Source organism: Monodelphis domestica, chromosome 2 (assembly GCF_027887165.1).
Source record: "Monodelphis domestica isolate mMonDom1 chromosome 2, mMonDom1.pri, whole genome shotgun sequence".
In the NCBI taxonomy this organism is placed as follows: Eukaryota; Metazoa; Chordata; class Mammalia; order Didelphimorphia; family Didelphidae; genus Monodelphis; species Monodelphis domestica.
In genome coordinates, this window is record NC_077228.1 from 252,148,387 (window position 1) to 252,170,433 (window position 22,047).

Sequence of the window (22,047 nt, forward strand, 5' to 3'; positions counted from 1 at the left end):
AGAAACCTGGGAAGAATGGTATGAAATAATACAAAGTGAAAGGAGCAGAATAGCATTATAAAAACACAAAACTTCGAAAGAATTATAAACTCTAACAAAATGCAATGTTAAACCATGATTTGAGAGAACCAATGATGAAAAATGCTATTTACCTCCTGGAAAAAAAAGAATGAACAGTTAGAAGAAGAGTAGTTAGAAAACATGCGTTTGGACATGGCCACTTTGCAAATTTGTTTTGCTTGACTACAACTGTAAACAAAGCTAAGTTTTTCTTTTTTTATTTCAAAGGGAAGGCAAGGGGGAAAGAAAAATAAATGACAATTAATTGAAAAATAAATAAAACAATTTTTAAATCTTTTTTAAGTAACTTGGCATAGACAATCTTGTTTTATGAAACCCCAAATTTAACTTTGTCCTATAGGAATTGCTTTCAATGAACTCCAAGACTGAATAATAGGTCATCAAGCACCTTGAACAGGAGTAATAGAGATATTCAAGTCTTACATACTCTTTTTGGTTTCTTGGTTTCTCTAAATATATTTGGGCCTCTCCCAAAAACCTTTGCCTCAGGTTACAATCCAAGAACCTATGCAACTGTTCAGTTGTCCTTCCTTTCCAAACTTCCCAAAGTGCATGCAGGACTTCAATTTCTTTGAAATTTCCATGATGAACATTTCCATTCCTGATGCATTTTCCCAGAACATTGTTCCCGGAGTCCCAAAGCTTGGCTCTGGGTGGTGTATGTTTATGACTCTGTGTAGTAGCCATATGAATTCTGTCTCCCTTGTCCTGATAAATACTTGTTTTTTTGTAACTGCTTTAGTGGTTCTGTGTTTTTCCAGGTTGACACCATTCATGGTGCATCTTCCTGGAGACATACCCAGTCTCAGAGCATAGACTGATGTGGTACTGGTGTTGTATATATATGACTGTTGTGGTTGGCCATAAGAGGTGTCTCCCTTGTCCTGATTAAGGGCTTATCCTTTCTGTATAATTTTCACACTATCCGAGATTTAAATTTTATTTGAGAAAATTTTCAAGGAAAAGAAGCTTGCTAACTATTTAAATCCAGAAAATGAACTGTTCGGAGAAGGATGCTATAGAAACTGCATCAGAAGATCTAGAATGAACGTTGGGATATAATTATTTGAACTGAAGGGGGTTGAACACAGTTATTTTGAATGTAAACTTTTATACCAAAGGGGACTATTCCCTATTTAGCTTTTTGCCAATGCACCTAGCAAACATTGGTTTTGTGCTCTCTGCTATTATCCCTCTTATCCCTTATATCCCTACTGTTGTAGCTTCCTCTTAGAAGGTTCGGTATTATATGACCTATAATTAGAAGATTTTTAGGAGTATAAGATGATTATGTCAAATGATCCATTGGGGAGACTAGTTTCCCAAAGGATCACAGGGAAGGATCACATTGGAAGATGAAATTAACTCTCCCTTCATCTCCTTTTAAATTTAAACACCAGAAGCATATACACTCTACTTAATGCATAATTGGGGAAGTTCTGAAACCCATGTGCTAAAGTCGGTGACAACTCAGAAATGACTGACTGCCCCCTGGGCAGTCCAAAGCAAAGTTATAAACCAATATAAAAATTGGTCCCCTTAAAGTGGAGGAAGGCACAGTAAGTATAGAAAAAGAAGGGTCTTTAAAAATGGCTGCAACTTCCTGTGAGAGCAGTCTTCGAGCTCCTTCAAGGCTATTGAGGTCGGTGGAGGGTCATCTTCTTTAGTGTGGACCTGGAACTCTATCATTTGGTAAGACTGCTCTGGGATCTTTTCCCCTTGAAATTTGGATTGGTGAGTGAAAAAAGCTGACCTTTCTTTCCTAACTTCCAGGGATTAATACCAGATAGGCCTCCCTCTCGGAGGGGACCACGTGGGTGAAACCCATTCATTAATTTACCTCTGGGCCTTCTGGCTGCGGCTTCTGAATCCCTGCTGGAGAAGAGCCAGGGGCCAGAGCAAATATTTAGGGTAATAAGTCAGACTTCTCACTCTGCCCTCTTTCACATTTCTCTACCTTACTCTTTCCCTCCATTTTGTAAATAAAGCTACTGAAAAGTCATTTTTGACTTAAGTTATAATTTTGGCAAACATATTCTCTCATATTTTAGTCAAATCATTAATTTTAACTCTTACATGTTGGGATATAAAATTTAAGTCATTTACAATGCAGTGATTCTGAACAACTCGGAGGAATCTACAAGAAAGAACACTATCCACATCCAGAGGAAAAACTGTGGGAGTAGAAACACCGAAGAAAAACAACTGCTTGATTATATGGGTCGAGGGGAATATGATTGGGGATGTAGACTCTAAATGATCATCCTATTGCAAACATCAACAACATGGAAATAAGTTCTGATCAAGGACACATGTAAAACCCAATGGAATTGCACATCAGCTATGGGAAGGGGTGGGGGGGAGAGGAGGGAGGGAAAAAATATGATTCTTATAACCAAGGAATAATGTTCTAAATTGACTAAATACATTTTTCAAAAACAAACAAACAAATAAATGAATGAAAAAAATTTTAAGGAATTTAAGCCATTCAAATAATTAAGAGGATGAATACTGAGTTTTAGTTATTAGTAGGAAAGAATGACCTATGATCTTATTATCCGAAACAGACATCCAATCACTTGGATATGGTGTTTTAATTTGGTATTATTTAACATATATAGAGAGAAAGCATATCCTGAAAGTGAAAAAGAGTTAACGGAATCTGAAATTAATTTTCTAAAATGATAGTTAATGTGAGTGAAATATCCAATCCATTTGAGCATGGGTATGGTTGGTAAATAAGTAAAGTGAGTAAAAAGATGCTCTTCTTACATTGTTAGCATTCCATTCTCCAGAAGGGGGAATTCTCCAAAAGGGGGAAATGAGAATGGTGAATCAGTATCTCATTCTCCAAAAGGGAAATGAAAAGTATAACTTTAATTTTTGAGTTTAATTCATAATTTTGAGAATTTTGAATTTAACTTTAAAATTGTTTTGAAACAGAAATTGAAATGCAGCCATTTTTAATATTGTTTTGGCCCTATAAGTACCTAAAAGGTACTTAATTAGAGGGTTTTTTTAAAGTATTGGCCAAGGTTATTTTTCACTATTGTTCTATGCACAAGTGGTATGGGATTCAGGATTTTCGCTGGACACCCCAAAACCCCAGAGGTATCCCAGTTCAAAAGATATGCAAGGAATTCCTTTTCTTGCATTACTACAGTGGAAGTTACTACAAAGTAATTACTACAAAGGAAGGTAACTTTGAACAACATGAACCCTATGATAAGGAGTTTCTGAGAAAAACATTTCCTTTGGCCTCTCCTTTTAGTTTTTTGATAAGCACAGATATGAACCTCCCAGTTTGCTTCTGATAAGCACTCTTTTGTATCTCAGATATCTAAATAATCCCCTGAACTGTACAGTTCATCCCACTTTGTCTTCAAGGCCTATGTTTCACCCTATCACCCCAACCCTGGTCTCGTAGTAGCACATCATCCCATCAAACCATCTCTGGTCACATAATCCCTGTTGTCAAAAGGGAATAAGAATCCCAAACCCCTCTCTTCAGGAAGGCACAATCTTTACCTGAACCTGCCCCCCAGTAATTCAACTTGCATTTAATCTAATAAATTTCTGTTTTTAAGATAATCACTGGATCCTGTCATTCTTAAAGGAACCCTTCTTGGCCCAGGTTAATCTCTAGATCTCTCACAAGTATCAAGTATTTTAATAGGACCATAAGAACATTTCAATGAGGCCAAAAATTACTGAATTTGAGCTTGAAGCTGACAACATAATTTGATCCTATATGTACTTATGAACAAATATGCCAAGAGTTGATCAGTTCCCACTGAAGAATTTGGTTATAGATTTCTCATGTTTTCTTTTCCAGCAATGAAGCTGTTTGAGAACCTGTCTATTGCAATGAAGATCTACAAAAGAAGGTCACTGAAATCTAAATCTGGACCTAAATGACTTTAAAGACATGACAGACTTTGGGAAATAGAGTAGCTTGTTCTGTTGTTCGGATTTTGCTGAAGTGGAGTGCCCATCTTCTGGCCCATCTAGGGAGTGCCCTGAGAAACCAACTGTCCATGTTAACCTCTTATCTCCCTTCCATCACTGGTAACAGATAGTCAGACTCTCCTGAGCACACTGCTCTTTTTCTCTTGTTATAGTCAATGGAGGATCACTATGACCAGAAGGGGAAAATAATAACCTTGCTTTATGAAACCCCAAATTTACCTTTGTCCCATGGGAAATTGCTTTCAAGGAATTCCCAGACTGACCCTGGTCCAAGATTGAACAATAAGTCATTAAGTATCCTGAATAAGAGTAATAGGGGACAGCTGGGTGGATCAGTGGATTGAGAGTCAGGACCAGAAATGGGAGGTCCTGGGTTCAAATCTGACCTCAGATACTTTCTAGCTGTGTGACCTTGGGCAAGTCACTTAACCTCCATTGCCTAGCCCTTACCACTCTTCTGCCTTGGAACCAATATCCAGTATTGATTCTAAGAGGTAAGGGTTTAAAAAAAAAGGAGTGATAGACTCAATTCTTAAGTACCCTTTTTGGTTTCTTGATTTCTTTTATTATATTTGGGCCTCTCCCAGATACCTAAGCCTCAGCCTACAACCTTGTTCCAAAGCCCCTGCTTTACTGGTGAGTTGTTCTTCCTTTCCTATACTTCCCAAAGTGTAGGCACAGGTCTAATCCCAACACTCTTTTGGTTTGTATTTGATACTGGGATAAAATGAGGCTCTCGAGTCATTAAACATTTAACAAGGAAAGAATACACAGCAAGATAAAGTGGCACTTAGCTTTTCTGGAAATAACCCTTCTTATTTATATCTGGAAACAAGTATATTAGTATATCATTAGGGTATGGGAACTCATGAGGATTTGGGTATCCATCAAGTCTGAGAGGCCCCAATTACATTAGGCTGAGACTTTTTATGCTCCCCAACACACACACACACACACACACACACACACACACACACACACACACAAACACACACAAATGGGTCCTATCATAGCTATGGACACAGAAAAAATGATACTATGTGAATGTAATAGAATATTACAGGGGCAGATGTATAGCTCAGTGAATAGAGTATCAGGCCTGGAATCAGGAGGACCTGGGTTCAAATATGGCCTCAGACACTTTCTTGCTGTATGACCCTGGCTGGCCAAGTCATTTAACCCCAATTGCCTAGACCTTACTACTTTTCTGCCTTGAAACTGATACTTATACTGATTCTGTAAGAATCAGATAGAAGGTTGAGTATTTTTTAATAGAATATGACTATGTTATAAGAAATAACAAAGAGGATAAATGCAGAGAAACATAGAAAGATTTACACAATCTGATACAAGCTGAGGTTGGCAGAACAAAGAAAACAATATACATCATGTAAATGGAAAGAACAATAAACCAATAAAAAATAAATATTAAAAAATTAAAAGAACAATCATGGTCTCCAAAAAGGGAAATAATACCCATCTCCACCGTTTCCATACTTTTTTAATGTATGAATATATTTTGGTGATTTTTTTTCTTCTTCCTCTTTTTCCTTTAGGAAATAGTTTATTATAGGGCAGTGATGGCAAACCTCCAGAGACCAAGTCTCCCTCTTCTGAGTGTTCCTCCTCCCCTTACCCCACACGGGGGAGGGAGAAAGTGTTCCTATTAGGCTCCTGGGTAAAGGGGGTGTGTGTGAAGTGAGGAATGTCCTCAGGGAAAAAAGAGAGGGGGAGGGGTATGGCCCAAGAGCTCTCGGCCCCTCCAGGTCTGCCACATATGAGTTGCGCACCTCACACCCCTGTACATTCCCTTTGGGCTGCTGGGCAGAGGGTGGGTAATATGAAAAAGTGTTGTCAGGCATGGTGGAGAGGAGGAAAGGAACATTTCTGCTTGAGTCCCTCTGTTTTTCTAGTAATAATTGTGGGAGGGGAGGGGGGGACTAGGGTGGAGGGTTTTAGTGCATGGCATGTGCTCTCAGACAGTGTGCTGCATGCCCTTTTTGGCATGCAAGCCATAGGTTCACCATCACTATTATAAGGGTTAGCAGGGGCAGGGAAGATTTTATAGGGTGGGATATTTGGGAGGGATTTTAATAATGAAAAATATAAAAATATACTAATAAAACTTTATTTCAGAAATGAAATATACTTTGGTTTTCATTCGCATTGTTACCAACATAGTCCAGATCATAATTAATTTGCTTACCAAAATTACTTCAGTATGTTCAAAACTGGTTTTCTAGTTGTCTTTGTCCCCTCTAATTCCTCCTGAACTCCATTACTAGATAAAAACTTCTAAAAGACTACTTCTATCACTTTAAAGTCTTTCAAAATTATTTTGGTACCACTTGCATAAGACCTCAGGTTGATATTCAAAGCCCTAAACATCTTAAACTACTGCCTAAAATTATGAAATTCAACCCTTAGAAATGAAAGCTCAATGGAGAAACTGAGTATTCAGATGCAGTTTAGCAGGCTATTAATCATATTATTTTGTTTATTTTACTTGACACATACTTAAATAATTCTAATGAAGGTAAATAGTGTCTAGCTATATCTTTTACTGTTCATTTCTAAGGATACAGGAAGTTTAATAAAAGAAGATTCAAAGAAGTTACCATACCTGTCTTCCAACATTCTCCTGGAAAGCAGCCTAGAGAACAAAGAGAACAAAGAGAGCAAAATGAGTCAGGTTTGCTTTTTGCTAAACATCAGACAATAAACTCAAAACAAACATGAAGCACTTTAAATGACCCATGGCTTCATTTTTTAAAATAAAGTCCTCATTGTTAGATGCATAGAGCCTCAAGGGTTGTTTGTCATTCCTGTTTTTATGACCTAATGCTCTTTAAAACTAGTGTACTGCATGACAACGACTTAAGAATGCAAGTTTATTAAGAACTGATCTACTCAGAACAAAGTTATTTGCTAAAACCCAAGTTCATACTAGTACATGAAAGCTAAAATTCAAGAGAACAGAATGAAAACAGTATTATTTTATTTATTAGTTTCCTTTAAAGTACATATGTATAGTCTCCCGATTTAAAAAGTGAGAAATTTTATCTCAGGAGAAAGACTTAGCTTTAAATAATATAAAAACAATTCCTATTAACTTAAGCTAAAATATCACTATTTAACAATGAGATCTCAGAATATGTGATTGATATTTTGGATAAAATAAGATCAATATAGATCCATAAGCTGATCCACCTATAATCAATCAGTCAAGAAACTTCAACAAGCACAGAAACAAATATGCTAAAGATTCTTTTTCAAAATGTTAAATGAAGAAGAATATATATGGTGCTCAAATTATTTTTAAAGTTATCATGCAGAAATATAAAAATATTTAAAGTGATCGTTTCAAACGTAGTTGAAAATTATAGTATGGAAAAGGAAATGGTAATTAGAGAGCATTTCCTCTGTGTGTGTGTGTGTGTGTGCGCGCGCGCGCGCGCGCGCGCACTTCTTTCTCTGTATCTCTATCTCTCTATCTCTCAAAATCAATCAGTCAAATTTACCTGTGTGCAAAAGGCATTTATTGAAATTCAGACTTTACATATGGGATACAGGGTAAAATTATCAATAACCATTTAAGCATTTATTAATTGTCTATAAGATAGACACCAAGGAAATAAAGACAAAAATTAAGTATTAGAAGTTTTCAAGGTAATTGCCTTCTACTGAGACATGTACATGTGAAAATATATGCAAAATAAAACAAATTTTAAAAAGGTTATATAAAAATGGAAGACAACTGTATAACCAGAAAAGATTTCATGTAAAAGATAATTATCACTAATGTCATTCAGTATTGTACTAGAAATAGTAGCAATAGAAATGAGAAGAAAAAGAAACTGCAGGAATCAGAAAGGGCAATGAGTAAATAAAACTATCTCTTTTTGTAGATAATATGAGGGTATACTTGGAAAATCTTAGAGACTGAACTAAAAATTGGTTGAAACAATAATTTTAGCAAGGTAGCAGGTTATAAAATAAACCCACATAAATCGTCAGCATTTCTATATATTACCAACAAGTGCAAATTCTGTATAATTTTAATGTCTAAATATGGCCCTGAAGAGGGAATAATAAAACACACTTTACTCCTTTCTAAGCAAAGGTAGAGGACAAATGGATAATGAATAATGCAAAAATTTTCAGACTCTGATTGAGGTGTAGGTTAGTTTTACTAAAATGCTTGCCCCCCCCTTTTTTATAAGGGTGGTCTTAGGGGAGATATATGAAAATGAAGGTGATATTAAAAAATAAATGGTAATATTTTTAAGTAAAAAAAAATTTTTTTTAAGTAGGACCATAAAGAATGGAAAGAACTGGGCAAAGATAAATCTTGACTTGGTTTTCAAAAAAGGGAATGTCAACTTGAAATCTGGAGACCCCAAGTTTGTAGTAGCCCGAAATCTGAAAAACCCAAGTTTGCTCTTGTCACTGGAGAGTTCTCCTGGAGGGAGGTCTCAAACTGCCAGTTTCAGACTGAATGATAGACCTTAAAGTACTTGATTATCCATAGATCAGTTCCAAATAAGATCAACACCTGGGTGGGACTATCCTTTTTGTATCTATTGTAAATAGGACACCCCCTGTACCCCAGCCTCTGGCTATGGTTTATTTCCCAAGCCTGTTTGTACAGGGTCAGTGTAGTTTGGACACTCCCATTTCCTTGTAGCCATGGTAATGTCAATCAACCATATTTCCCTGTCCCTTAATTCCCCAAGTTCTCCAAGTTCTATTGTTCCTCAGAGACATCATCTAGCTTGGTGATCCTCCCAAGGATACTTTCCCAGAGTCTCAGGGTGTAGACCCTATAAAATTCTTGGCACTGGGCTCTGTGTAACTTCCGAATATTGGATCTATCCCTTTCCTGATTAAAGATCTGGTTTTTCTGACTGTTTAAGTAGTTCTATGTTTTTGTTGTTGTTGTTGTTGTTGTTGTTGTTTTTTAAACTCTTACCTTCTGCCTTGGAACCAATATTGGTTCCAAGGTAGAAGAGTGGTAAGGGCTAGGCAATGGGGGTTAAGTGACTTGCCCAAGGTCACACAGCTAGGCAGTGTCTGCGGCCACATTGAAACCCAGGACCTCCCCATCTCTAGGTCTGACTCTCAATCCACTGAGTCACCCAGCTGCCCTCAGTTCTGTGTTTTTTCCAAGGTAACAGGAAGAAGAAAATAAATCCTCAAAATTATAGGTAAAAAAACTTGATTTGAATTCTAGGCATTCTCCTAGAAGGTATAGTTAAAAGAGTTACTTAAGAAACATTTAAAAAATAAAATAATAATTTTATTCAAGTCAATAATGATAGTTCAATATAGGCTATCCTAATTTCCTTTTTTTTAAACATGTTTTTAATACTGAATCTGTAGACCAAAAAAAGAGGATTTTGTTTATATGAAAATGAAAAAAGAAGATTCTTCATGAAACTATAAATTGACATTTCATAACACTTTAAAGTATATAATAAATTCCATGTATTACTTGTAAAAGCATCTTGGTTGTCTGTGCTTTCTTGCTTTTATTCATTTCTGAGTATTTAACTATTTCAATGGCACTCATAGTAACAAAGAAAATATGAAAAGTAATCCACATAGTGGGTCTATTTCTTTTCTATATATATATACACAAATTACCTTTAAATTAGGAAGTGGGTAACATACTTCAATTTGGGTCCTCTGGAGAAAAAGTTGGCCATTAAATTGATCAGAGCTCTTAAGTATTTGAAAGGTTTTATTTTATATTGTTGATTAGTTTTTGTTGTTTTTATAAATTATACACTTAGTTCTGTTCACTTAAATATATCCCCATTTATATGACCAAAGATTCTCTAAAATTATCTTCCAAATAATGAAAGATAAATAATATGTCAAAATATTACATTACATACATAGACTAATAGTTATTTCCCAACTAAGACACAAATCTAACCACTTAGAATCTTGTCCTTAATTTTTACTTGGTTTTTTTTTTCTTTTATGTCTTCCCTTCAACAACAAAATTTCTTCTGCTTATAACACTTCCATGTTATTGTTTCTTAATTCCAACCCTTCTTATTACTGCTTTACATATTAAGTTTGAAATATTCCTGGACCAACATATAAATATATTTGTAAGCACATGTTTATGTATATGTGTTCAACTTCCCTATCCCTTTTTTCAGATAACAGTGAGGTTCATCTAAAGTCTACTCCATCCATCTCTTCCTCTTATTTTCTATATTCTTCTCACCTACCTCAATTACAATAGCAAATTCCACACTCTTCTTTCTCTTTAAATATTTATATATGTATATCTCCCTCCTTTCTCTCTTTCCCCTCTTTGAATCCTCAGAACAGAATTAATCTGTCCTTAGGTCCTATTTTTATTAGTTTGTTTAATTTTTAACTCCCTCAATACTCTATGAATACAATGACTACACCAAAATGATACTACTTCTCCCTTCATCAAAATGTTAGTACTACATTATCATACAACTTGTTCTAGGTGTTCAAATGCATATATATCTATTTAGATTTCTCTGGATACTTGTTTGTTTCAAAGTTCCTACTCTATTCTAATCTTTAAATTAGAACAGCTTTAAAGTTTTCTATTCCATGAAAATTTCTCTTTTTTTTTTGCACTGTAGATTGAAATTAATAGTTTGTTAACTGTAGTTCCTTGCTACTTAAACTACTACTTTCTGGATTCTCAAGATATTTTTTCCTAAAGTTCTAGCTTTTGTTGTAATAATCCTGGTACTATTATTTTAGGTTTTCTTTCAGAAGGTAATCAGTAAAGTCTCTGTACCTTTCAGCTCTAAATGTTCCAGGGCATTTTCACTTATGATTTCTTAATATGTGTTTTCCAGGCTATTTTTAAAATCATGGTTTTCAAGAAGTCTATGAGAATCTCAAATTATCTTCTTGATCTGATTTCTTACTCTCTCTTTAAAAATCAGATATCTTACATTTTCTTTTCTTTTTCTAATCTTTTGATTTTGTTCTAATATTTCTTGCTATCTCATGTAGTCAATGATTAATATTTGGTATATTCTAGTTTTCCTGGACTCCATTTCTTGGGTTTAGATTACTACTTTATGTTCTAAACTACTTGTGTCTTTCTAATTTTTTTAGAGTTTATTAATTTTTGTTACCTACAAAAAAAATCGATAATTTTTCCTTCTCTGGACAAAACTGATACAAAATTTGATTTAAAGTAACAACTCTTTATTCTGATCAGATATTTTCTTTGCTTTACTTATGCTAGTTCCTAAATTGAAGCTTTATGTCAGAACCAGCCTCTACCATATGATATGTTTTTGGTAAACCTCATTTGGTTCTTCTCTCCTTGGTTCCACTTTCCTGCACTAAGCTCCAAATTCTCCAGTTGGGTGGCTTGGATCCTTAAGGTTCAGAGTGCATCTTCATGACTCTCTTTAGTGTCTTATGATAGAGTTAGGGACCTCAGAGCCACTGGGCCCATGCTGTCCTAGTCTTGGCCCTGCAGTGCTAGACTTGTTACTGCCTGCTATCTGTGCCTAGGAATTATCATGGTCATCTCTCTGGGATAGGATTAAGAAATTCTTTCAATATTGCAGCCTACAGATACATTGCTGTTTAAACTATAAACATTCCTGGTCATCTCTATGTTGGGAAGCTCCACTGTCCTATCATTTGGTTTTAGTGGCTTTCCTACTTTTCATTACTTTCTTCTTATACTGGGAACTCAAGTTCTCCTCTTGTTTAGAGAAAAAAGTCACTTTAGTTTCTTGTTGGATTTCTTGACAATTATACAATTTAGTGCATTCTTTAGGTTGTGTACAAGAGACAGATGGTTGACTACTATTTGGTAAGCCACCTTGGCTAGATGAACATTATTTCCTTTTGAGACTGAGATGATAGACTTGCAAACCAGAGAAATGTTGTGGCTCTGGTCAATACAGATGCTACCAAAGCACTTAGTAGTATCTCATGTAAATTTTATGAACAAGATGGAATGGCATGGGATCGAAGATATTATTAGGTAATTTGGAACTTGATGAATATACAGACATTAAGGTTAGTAAGGACTGTTTTCATATAACATAAAATGCCTAATATCTTGAGAAGGATTCACCTGAAAGTCAGAGCTTTGGGATGTGATAACATACCTAATCTAATGTTCCAGTGATCAACAAAAGTCCACTCAGTCATAACCTCTCCATCATAGGGATTCTGAATCCCTGGCAATCATGATTGAAACCCCATTCTCCATGCCCCACAACCCAATCTACCCACAATGATACATGCCCCATGCCATTAAGCTCTATAGAATGTCTACTCCATAAAGAATAACCTTAATTTCATCTTAAATGGTAAACTTTCCAATTACAAGACAGGCTGTCTAGTCAACTAGTTTTCATCCTCAGTTCTTCTTCCTCACCTGACTAAATCCCATGTGTTGACAAATTCTACAGATTTTACCTTTCAAAATATATCTCTATACAGCTTTTCCTCATCTGATACTGCTACCTTGGTGCAGACTCTCATCTCCTCCTTCCTTTCTGGACTAGTCCAACAGCTTTATGACAGATCTCGTTGCGTACATTTATTCCCACTCTAGTACTTCCTCTACTAAGCTATCAAGCAGATCTTCCTAAAATTCAGGTCTAATCATTCAATTCCCTAACACCTATAGGATTAAATATAAAATCCTTTTTTATCATTCAAAGCCTTTCATAACCTGTCCCTCCCCCTAACTTTTCCAGTCTTTTAAAAACTTACTCATTTCCATATACTCTACAACAGTGACAAAGGCCCCCTTGCTGTATTTCCTGCATAACATTCCATCTCCAGGCATATTCATTAGCTGTCTCCCATGAATGAATAATCTCCCTCCTTATGTCTGCCTTCTAGCTTTCCTGGATTCCTTTAAGGACTAGATAAAATAATGCAAGAACCATCACACTGTTGATGGTTTTCAATTTCTCCTGTATACTGTTTGTACATAATTGTTTATATGTTATCTCCTCCCTTTGACTATGGAAGATTCTTTCAGAGCAAAAACTATTCTTTATATCCACAGTGCTTAGCCCAATGCTTGGCACATGGTATGCACTTAACAAATATTTACTAACCAACTAAACTGAAGGAATCTCCATCTGCCTCTAAATCCTATGCCTAGCCCTGGGCTCATAATTAACATTTTGTCATATAGATGAGTATGCAGATGGAAAGCTAATCAAATGGGATTAACAGAAACTTGTACTTCATTAAAAGAGGCAGTGTTATCTATGACTACAGAGCCAATAGTCTGTGGAAAAAAATCTCATAAACTATTAGATTCATGCCCCAAGATAGTTTTCAAGTAAAAGGTCTATTATAGGGGGAATTCTAGTTAAGATAATGATTGACCTATTTGGTTTCTTAGATCTCTTAACACAACTTGGACAATTTAAACATAGATTCTGTAATCTTCAAGAGTCAGCACAAATTAAATCACTTCAGTAAGGACTTTCTCAAATACTATAGTGTACCTTTATTTCTAGCATTTTTGAACTCTGAGAACATTTATAGTTAGTATCAAAAAGTTTAATACTTAAGAATACTCTAATTACATTTGTGTTCATTGTCTCTAACTAGATTATGTTTTTTACAATTTTGCTCCTAACATAATATTAGATAAATAATAAGTAGACAGCACAATTTATTGATTAACTGATTTTGTGCCTTTGTTTTTGAATGGACTTGTAATTATACAAAGTGTAACAACATGCCTAGGAAGAAATTCTTCTACCAATGCAGATCACCACCTTTTCTGTAACATACAAATCAGAGGCAAGACATGTAGACAGCTCTTTTGAACTTTAAGAAATGTTTTCTATCCATTATGAAATGTTGTCTATTAACCAAAAAATTATAATTATGTATCTATAATGAGAACAAGGTAAATAAATATCACTGAATTTAAGACATGCTGACTTGCCATAATGGATAGCTCTATACAAATAAGGAAGAGATTAAGGACTGGGAGAAGAACTGAATCTGATTTCATTATTATAAAGAACTCCCATGTATAAAGATTAAAATTTGGGGAAAACCGAGGCAGGTAAAAATTAGTTTCTCTCTGCAAGGAATATTATATTTTTAGAGGTTTGTTGAAGGTTAAGGATTAAAGAAAATACAGAATAAGGAAGCACATGTCTAGGCCCAGAGAGGCCTAGACAACCTCACGTACATCATGAAAGAGGCACATCTGCTAGGAAGCGGAAGAAGGAAAAAGACCTTCAGTAGGCAGAGAACTTCTTTAAATAAGAATTTGTAATCTCGCCCAGATGAGAATTCAGTGCGATTACAAAGCATTCTGGAAAGTGAGCAAGGACTTCTGGGGACTGAAGTCCTGCATTCAAGTCTACATTTTTACATTCTCCGTGTGATCATTGTCAGAAAAAAAAATGTTTCCCCAAAAGGATTATGAAAACAGAATCAACTTAAAGATTACAATAATTTAAGGATAAGCGAAAAAAAAAAACCCAATAATAAACCTGCCAGGCATATAACCAACATGCCTTTCATGGCAAAGCTTTCGGTGGGCAACCTCTGGCTTACACAACTTTTGAGCACCTAACAATGCCAAAGGCTAGACAATATAAATTTTGTCTGGTCATAGTAGACCAACTGACCAGATGGCCAGAAGCATTACCTACAGCCCAAGCCACAGCAGCTTTTGTTGCTAAGGTGCTTTTAAAAGAAATTATTCCCCTCTTTGGCTTGCCAGCACATATTGATTCTGATAGGGGAAGTCATTTTACTGATTCTGTTCTAAATCAGATATATTCTTGCTTGGGGATAACTCCAAAATTCCATGTCATCCCCAGAGTTCAGGCCAAATTGAAAAGATAAATAAAGAACTTAAAACTATGATTGGCAAATTATGCCCTGAGACCCATTTAAAATGGCCTGAAATTCTCCCTCTGGCCCTATTTTATCTTAGAAGCAGACCTAGAGGAGACTTACATATTTCACCATTTGAGATGCTTTTTGGACATCCACCTACACAGGCTAAGCCTTTCTCCCCAGCTTATACATCGCTATTAGGGGGATATACTACTATTGCTTCCTATATACAGGAGTTACAGCACAAACTGCATGAGCTACATGAATCCGGAGCTGCAGTACAAGCCGGACCAGTAGACTTCTCACTTCATGACCTGAACCCAGGAGAAAACATGTATATAAAAAACTTCCAGCTTACAGGAGGAACCCAGACTTCCTGGGAAGGACCATTCCAAATATTGTTAACTACTCCAACATCTATAAAGGTTGGAGAAAAGGACTCTTGAATTCATTGCTTACATGTAAAGAGAGCATCTTCTATTGAGACTGATTGACTGTATCCAATATATGCATTGGAGATAACTACCCATTGACAAGTGGAACTGTTTTATTTTGTTTTTAACACGTTGAATTCCTGAATTTATTTTTTTCCTTTTTCTCTTTTCCTTATTTTGTTATTATTTTTCTTTCATTAAAAAATTTTATTTTTCCCCTTTTCTCATTTCTATGAACTCAAGGTACATGTAATCAATATTAATTTTATTCTACAATAATATTAATTTAAATATATATACTTGCTATATTATTAATACATACCCACACAGCTTTAGACTACGGGAACCTGCCATTTGTTGATAATTGTTGTGGGACTATGATTCTAGGAACGGGCTCAAAAAAGGAGCACAGAGATAACCTGGATAATGCCAAAAGAGCTCACAGGTCTAAAAATAAAAAACCAATCCAGGTAGGATTGATGCATTTCAATGACAATACTAAGGACTTAAACCTTGTGTGAGACTCGGGGTTGCGACACTTGACATATGTTAAGATGTAGGCTTTCCTTGTATCTACACTCTTCATGAAAATACCTACAGACAAGTACCAAAGGTTGGCTATCATCCTGGCTCCCTCCATCCCTGAGAATGAAGGTAAAATCAGATGAGGGAATTACACTTCCCCCTATAAAAATAAAAATCTGGTCCTTTTTTTTCTCCTATAGTATGGCAACTTCCTGGAACCTTGGCTGCAAATGGGTAAGTGAAATTTACTGCACTCTGTCCTACAGACTTGTGGGATTGGATATTTCTTAACTGGACCCTAATAAAGGGGCCTGTGAGAAAATTAATTCTTGCTTTCTCAAAATTATATATATTTATAGATTTTTGATGTTTTAATACTGATTTTGAATTCTTCTTTAATACATATATATATAAAAAGGTTTATATTTTTCCTTTAATTTTTTCCCTTTTTTCTTTTGTTTTCTTTTGGGTTTTTTTATTTTGTTTTCATTTTAGTTTTTATTTTCCTTTTGAATTAACACACACACCCCCACAACTAAACCTTACATCCTCAGCTGGACCCGCTGTTTTTTCAACACTTTCTTCAGGGGGGAATTCATAAAATCCAAGATTTAAATTTTGTTCAAGATAGATCTTTAGAGAAGAAGCTTGCTATCTAACTGAATCCAGAGAATGAATTCTTTGCAGAAAGACACCTAAAACTCTTTCACTAGAGGAAGATCCAGAATGAACCTTGGGGTGTGCTTGATTTAACATTTTTCTTGAATGTACACTCTTATGCCAAAGGGTAATGCTCCCCACAAAACATTGGTTTGCTGTTCTTCTCTCTCCTCTATTTCCCCTAATCTACAACTATTGTAGTTTTCCTCTTAGTGGGTACATTTTTGTATACACATGCAGTTAGAATTTTTCAGGGTGCAGGACACTGTTGTTTAGTGATCAATTGGGGAGACTAGTCCCCCAATCATCATCAGGGGGGATTGTAAATTTTAAAATCTCCATCTTGCTTGGGCTAGCACTCAAAATTGTGCACACACACACTATACGGGCATGTGCTAGTCAATGACAAATCAGAAATAACTAACTGCCCACATGGGCTGTCCTAAGCCAAGCTTGAGTAACCATTGGCACTTGTGAAGCACAGGAAGTGAGGTAGGGAACAGCCTCTGGAATTCTCTCACTTCCTGTGGACATGGCTAGGCACCAGATCGTGCTAGGAACTTGAGCACGGAGGAGGCCCACAGACAGATTTCCTTCAGATCGGTCATGTGAGTCAAGGACTGATTCTCCTTTCTACTTTCTATTAGGCCTTTGGGCCTAAACTCCCTCTGACTCTGACAGAAGGTTGAGTTACTTTTCCCCCTCTCTCCTTCTTTCCCTCTCCTTCTTTCTTACTCCCTTTGTGATTAAACCACTATAAACTCCATTCTGACTTGAGTGTTTAATTTTTGGAATTTCATAAGTAAATTCCTTGGCGACCATAAATAATATTATACCAATCTTTAAAGGTGATTTTCACAATCACACATGTAAGGAAACTTCCACTTCTAAGGCAAGTCAGCACCTTCTCTACAACTTAGATCCTTAGAGCTTTGTATGGAGCATCAAAAGGTTAACTGACATGCAAGGTTTCACACAAGCAATGGGAAGACTCAACGCTGGGAACTGAACTCAGATCCTGTTGAATTCAGTTCTTCATGGCTTATAAGTCAGTTTTTTATTCAAAATACCATGTGGCTATCTATACAAATCTGCCAGAATGAATTCATAGGGAAAAATATAAATTATAAAACTGAGAAGACTTACAGAGGCAGCTCTTCTGCAGTTAACATCACGATCAAACACTGTAACAATCACCAAAGCACTGGGGAGAGGGAAAAAAAAATTCATTATTCTAAAGTAAATTTATAAAATACCACAAAGTATATAACCAAAGTAATTAGGAATTGGGATAGTTTTTCTTTGATTAAAAATATTAATTTACTGATTACCTAATGTGCTCCAAGCACTATAATGTATTATGTAGAGAAATGGGAAGAAGCAGATTCAGACATTCTCAAAGGAGATACATATTTAATGAGTAAGGTGGGTATACAAATAACTATATGGTATCATATGAGTATCAGAGTCAATACTCAATTATTAGTTCAAAGGAGAGAGAAAAATGACTTCCAGCAGGAATAGATGTTTCACTAGGGATGTAAAAACTAAGCTAAATTGGCATGAGTAAGAAGTATAAAAGCAAAGAGCATACTGAGGGGACAATGGGACAACAAGTTTGGCTAGAGAAGAAGATATATATATGTAACCAATAAAATATGATTTGCCAAGACTGTGAATTGCAATTGTACAAAAAATCAAGCCATTCCCCAATTGATAAATGGGCAAGGGACATGGATAGGCAGTTTTCAGATAAAGAAATCAAAACTATTAATAAGCACATGAAGAAGTGTTCTAAATCTCTTATAATCAAAGAGATGCAAATCAAAACAACTCTGAGTTATCACCTCACACCTAGCAGATTGGCTAACATGACAGCTATGGAAAGTAATGAATGCTAGAGGGGATGTGGCAAAGTAGGGACATTAATTCATTGCTGGTGGAGTTGTGAACTGATCCAACCATTCTGGAGGGCAATTTGGAACTATGCCCAAAGGGCGATAAAAGAATGTCTACCCTTTGATCCAGCCATAGCACTGCTGGGTCTGTACCCCAAAGAGATAATGGACAAAAAGACTTGTACAAAAATATTCATAGCTGCGCTCTTTGTGGTGGCCAAAAATTGGAAAACGAGGGGATGCCCATCAATTGGGGAATGGCTGAACAAATTGTGGTATATGTTGGTGATGGAATATTATTGTGCAAAAAGGAATAATAAAGTGGAGGAATTCCATGGAGACTGGAACGACCTCCAGGAAGTGATGCAGAGCGAGAGGAGCAGAACCAGGAGAACATTGTACACAGAGACAAACACACTGTGGTATAATCGAACGTAATGGACTTCTCCATTAGTGGCGGTGTAATGTCCCTGAACAATCTGCAGGGATCTAGAAGAAAAAACACTATCCAAAAGCAGAGGACAAACTGTGGGAGTAGAAACACAGAGGAAAAGCAACTGCCTGACTACAGTGGTTGAGGGGACATGACAGAGGAGAGACTCTAAACGAACACTCTTATGCAAATATTAACAACATGGCAATGGGTTCGAATCAAGAACACATGTGATACCCAGTGGAATCACGCATTGGCTACGGGGGCGGGGGGAAGGAAAAGAAATGATCTTTGTCTTTAATGAATAATGCATGGAAATTATCAAATAAAATACTATAAAATTAAAAAAAAATAAAATAAAATGGGAAAAAAAACTAAAAAAAAAAGATTGTGAATTGCCAAAACTGTAAAGGTTTCGGCCAACTGTAAAGATAATTTTTAGTGTCTTGATTTAAAATCTAAAATTAAGGGGTCGCCATGGGAAAATTCCCAAATATGAAAATACCCAAGGGTTTTATGGAGATTTTAATTAATACAAATGAAGTAATTAAGGGAAGGAGAGAGAGAGAGAGAGAAAGAGAAAATAGTAGAAAGGTCCTAGTCACTCTTTATCACTCACCACAATATCATCTCAAGCAAGCTCCAGTTCTCCACTGAACTCCTGAACTGAGTTCAGAGCTCCAATTCAGCTTAAACTGAACTACTAACACCAACTACCTCGAATTCAAAAAGTCCCTTCCTTTTAAAGAAATTTTCTCTTATGTCACCTCCCCTAAATTTTCACATCTACCAATCACAGTAGACACATTTTCCCAGGACTGCCCATTCTTAGTTCACATCTTCTTTTGTTCTCACCTTCTCTGGTTAGATAAAATCTACTAAGTACTTCACACCTCTTTTGTTAAGCTTACATTTTGTAAGTTGCTTGACCTTTTAGTGGTTAATTTAACCTTTATAGGTAGTTAGCACCTTTTTGTATTAGATCTAAATATAGACCTAGCTTAAGGTTTTAGCATCACTATAAGTATGAGTTAGGGACTTTTCATTGTTCAATAAGGAGTTTTCAACTTTATCTTCTCCTAAGGCACTTTCTGAGTAGGGTGGAGTAATTTTTAAAGTTCTCAATACGTAAATGGGGAATAGCTTAATCAAATCTTCTGAAGTAGAGACTGAGTAGTTTTAAGATTCACATATGGTAGCACTGGGTCAGACTGAAGAAAGACCTGAGGTTGTTGTTACGAACTTTCTCAAAGAATGTTTGTAGGAGGATGTGGATTAAAACTTCACATATTAGGAAAAATTATTTTTTAACTATAACAAAATGTATATAGTAATATGTGGATATAGAAAAGCTGAGAAAAAATAAATGGTTCTTCTTAAAACACAAGTGACCAATGAATTTAAAAATATTCAAAATCAATAACTACAAAGATATGTTTTATCTTGTCAATCATCTTTATGTACTCCATGTATCCATATATAAATATTTGTACATATATGCATCAACATTTTATACTCCAACAGAACTAACCAATATTTTCTGAAAGCAATGTAGCAAATTCTCCATGTACACATGCTTTTATTTATTTTTTGTTTTACTTGCATCTTAGACTTTCAAATGGATATGTGTGTTAATAATAAACAATTTAAAATTTTACATAATGATACTTTAGTATTAATGGAGTGATATTTATTGTTTCATGCAAATATTTATCATAATATACCTAAGCACCTTACTAAAACCTAAAGATATATATCTTCCTCTTAAAAGGTTCACAATGTAGTAAAAAATCATATATACACAAATATCTATGATACAAGGAAAAAACTATCTATCAGTAAGAGCTATTCACAAGTAGTAAATTCATGCAAAATCTAGGTGACCAGGGGTAGATATTAAAACAGACAGTATGCGAAGTTCCTTCCAACTCAGAGAAATTCTGACTCTGTTAAATAAAATAAGTATTAAATGCCTACTAGGTACTACAAACCATTACCACTCACTGGATATTATAAGTACCTCCTTGTGCTAGATAGAGTACTAAACACTGAGGGTACAAAGAAAGATAAAAGAAAGTACCTCTTCTCCAGGAATTCATAGATTTCTAATAATAGAGGAGATCACATGTAGACAACTATGTACAAACAAGATATATATGTGGTTAAATTGGAAATAACCAACATAGGGAATACATGAAAAGTGAGAGGTATCAGGAAAGGCTTCCTGTAGAATACAGGATTTCAGGTGGACCTTGAGGAAAGGCAGAGAACAAGGATGTAGAGATTATTGGATAACATTCCAAGCAAGGGAGACAACCAATGAAAATAGAGAGTGGGGAGAGAGAGAGTGTGTCTCCACTAAGAACAGCAAAAAAGCCAGTGTCACTGGATCACATTATTCATAATAGGGTTTAAGGTTTAAGATGACTGGAAGAGAAGGGAAGGACGAGATAAATAATGAGGGGCTTTGAATGCCAAAGACAGGATTTTTATCTTTCATCCTAGAAATGTTAGAAAACTACCTGAGCTAAATAAGTAGGGAGGTGACATAGTCTGATCTGCACTTTAGGTAGACTAGTTTGACAGCAAAAAATGAAATGGACTAGACTGGAGAAAGACTTACGGCAGAAACAAACTATTGCAATATTCTTGTTGCAGCAAAAGAGAATGAAAAAGAGTGGACACATAGGAGAAGTAAGAGAAAATAGTGTTACAAAAACATACAAAGAAGAGAATATCAAAGGAGAAGAGGGCTATCAGATGTCATTGTTATATAAATAAATATAGAATAAAGACAAAAGAATAAGAGACATTGAATTTTGCAATTAGAAATTTGGTATCTTTGAAGACTACAGTAATAGCTGAATAATGAAGTCAAATGTGGGGATAGTAGAAAGAGTAAGAGAATGAATAAAAAGTAAGTATGAATATCTATTGTAAAGGTTCTTTTAAAAAGTTTAACTACAGGAGTTTCAGTCAAGATGGCTGCTTAGAAAGAGCTAATGTTAAGATCTCCGGAAACCCCTTCCTTACCGATATCAAACTGTATGCTCCTAGGACCCAGAAATTCAAAACAAAAAGCAGGAAAGATCCAGGGAACCCTCCTCCTGGACCTGGATCAAAAGGTAAGGCCCCCCAAAAGCAAGAACCCAAAATAACTCAGATCTAAGGGATAGGCAGA

The 22,047-nt window shown here is 35.6% G+C and overlaps 1 protein-coding gene across 4 annotated transcripts in view; it reads right to left on the reverse strand.

Moving 5' to 3' along the window:
* TBCD (tubulin folding cofactor D) overlaps positions 1-22,047 on the reverse strand; it is a 537,579-nt gene that overhangs the window by 199,380 nt on the left and 316,152 nt on the right. For all 4 annotated transcript variants that reach the window (XM_056814255.1, XM_056814257.1, XM_056814256.1 and 1 more), the window contains exons 16-17: positions 17,682-17,739; positions 6,674-6,703 (exon numbers count right to left, since the gene is read on the reverse strand). In XM_056814255.1, the coding sequence (XP_056670233.1) occupies positions 6,674-6,703; positions 17,682-17,739 (88 nt within the window). The remainder of the gene's footprint in view (positions 1-6,673; positions 6,704-17,681; positions 17,740-22,047) is intronic.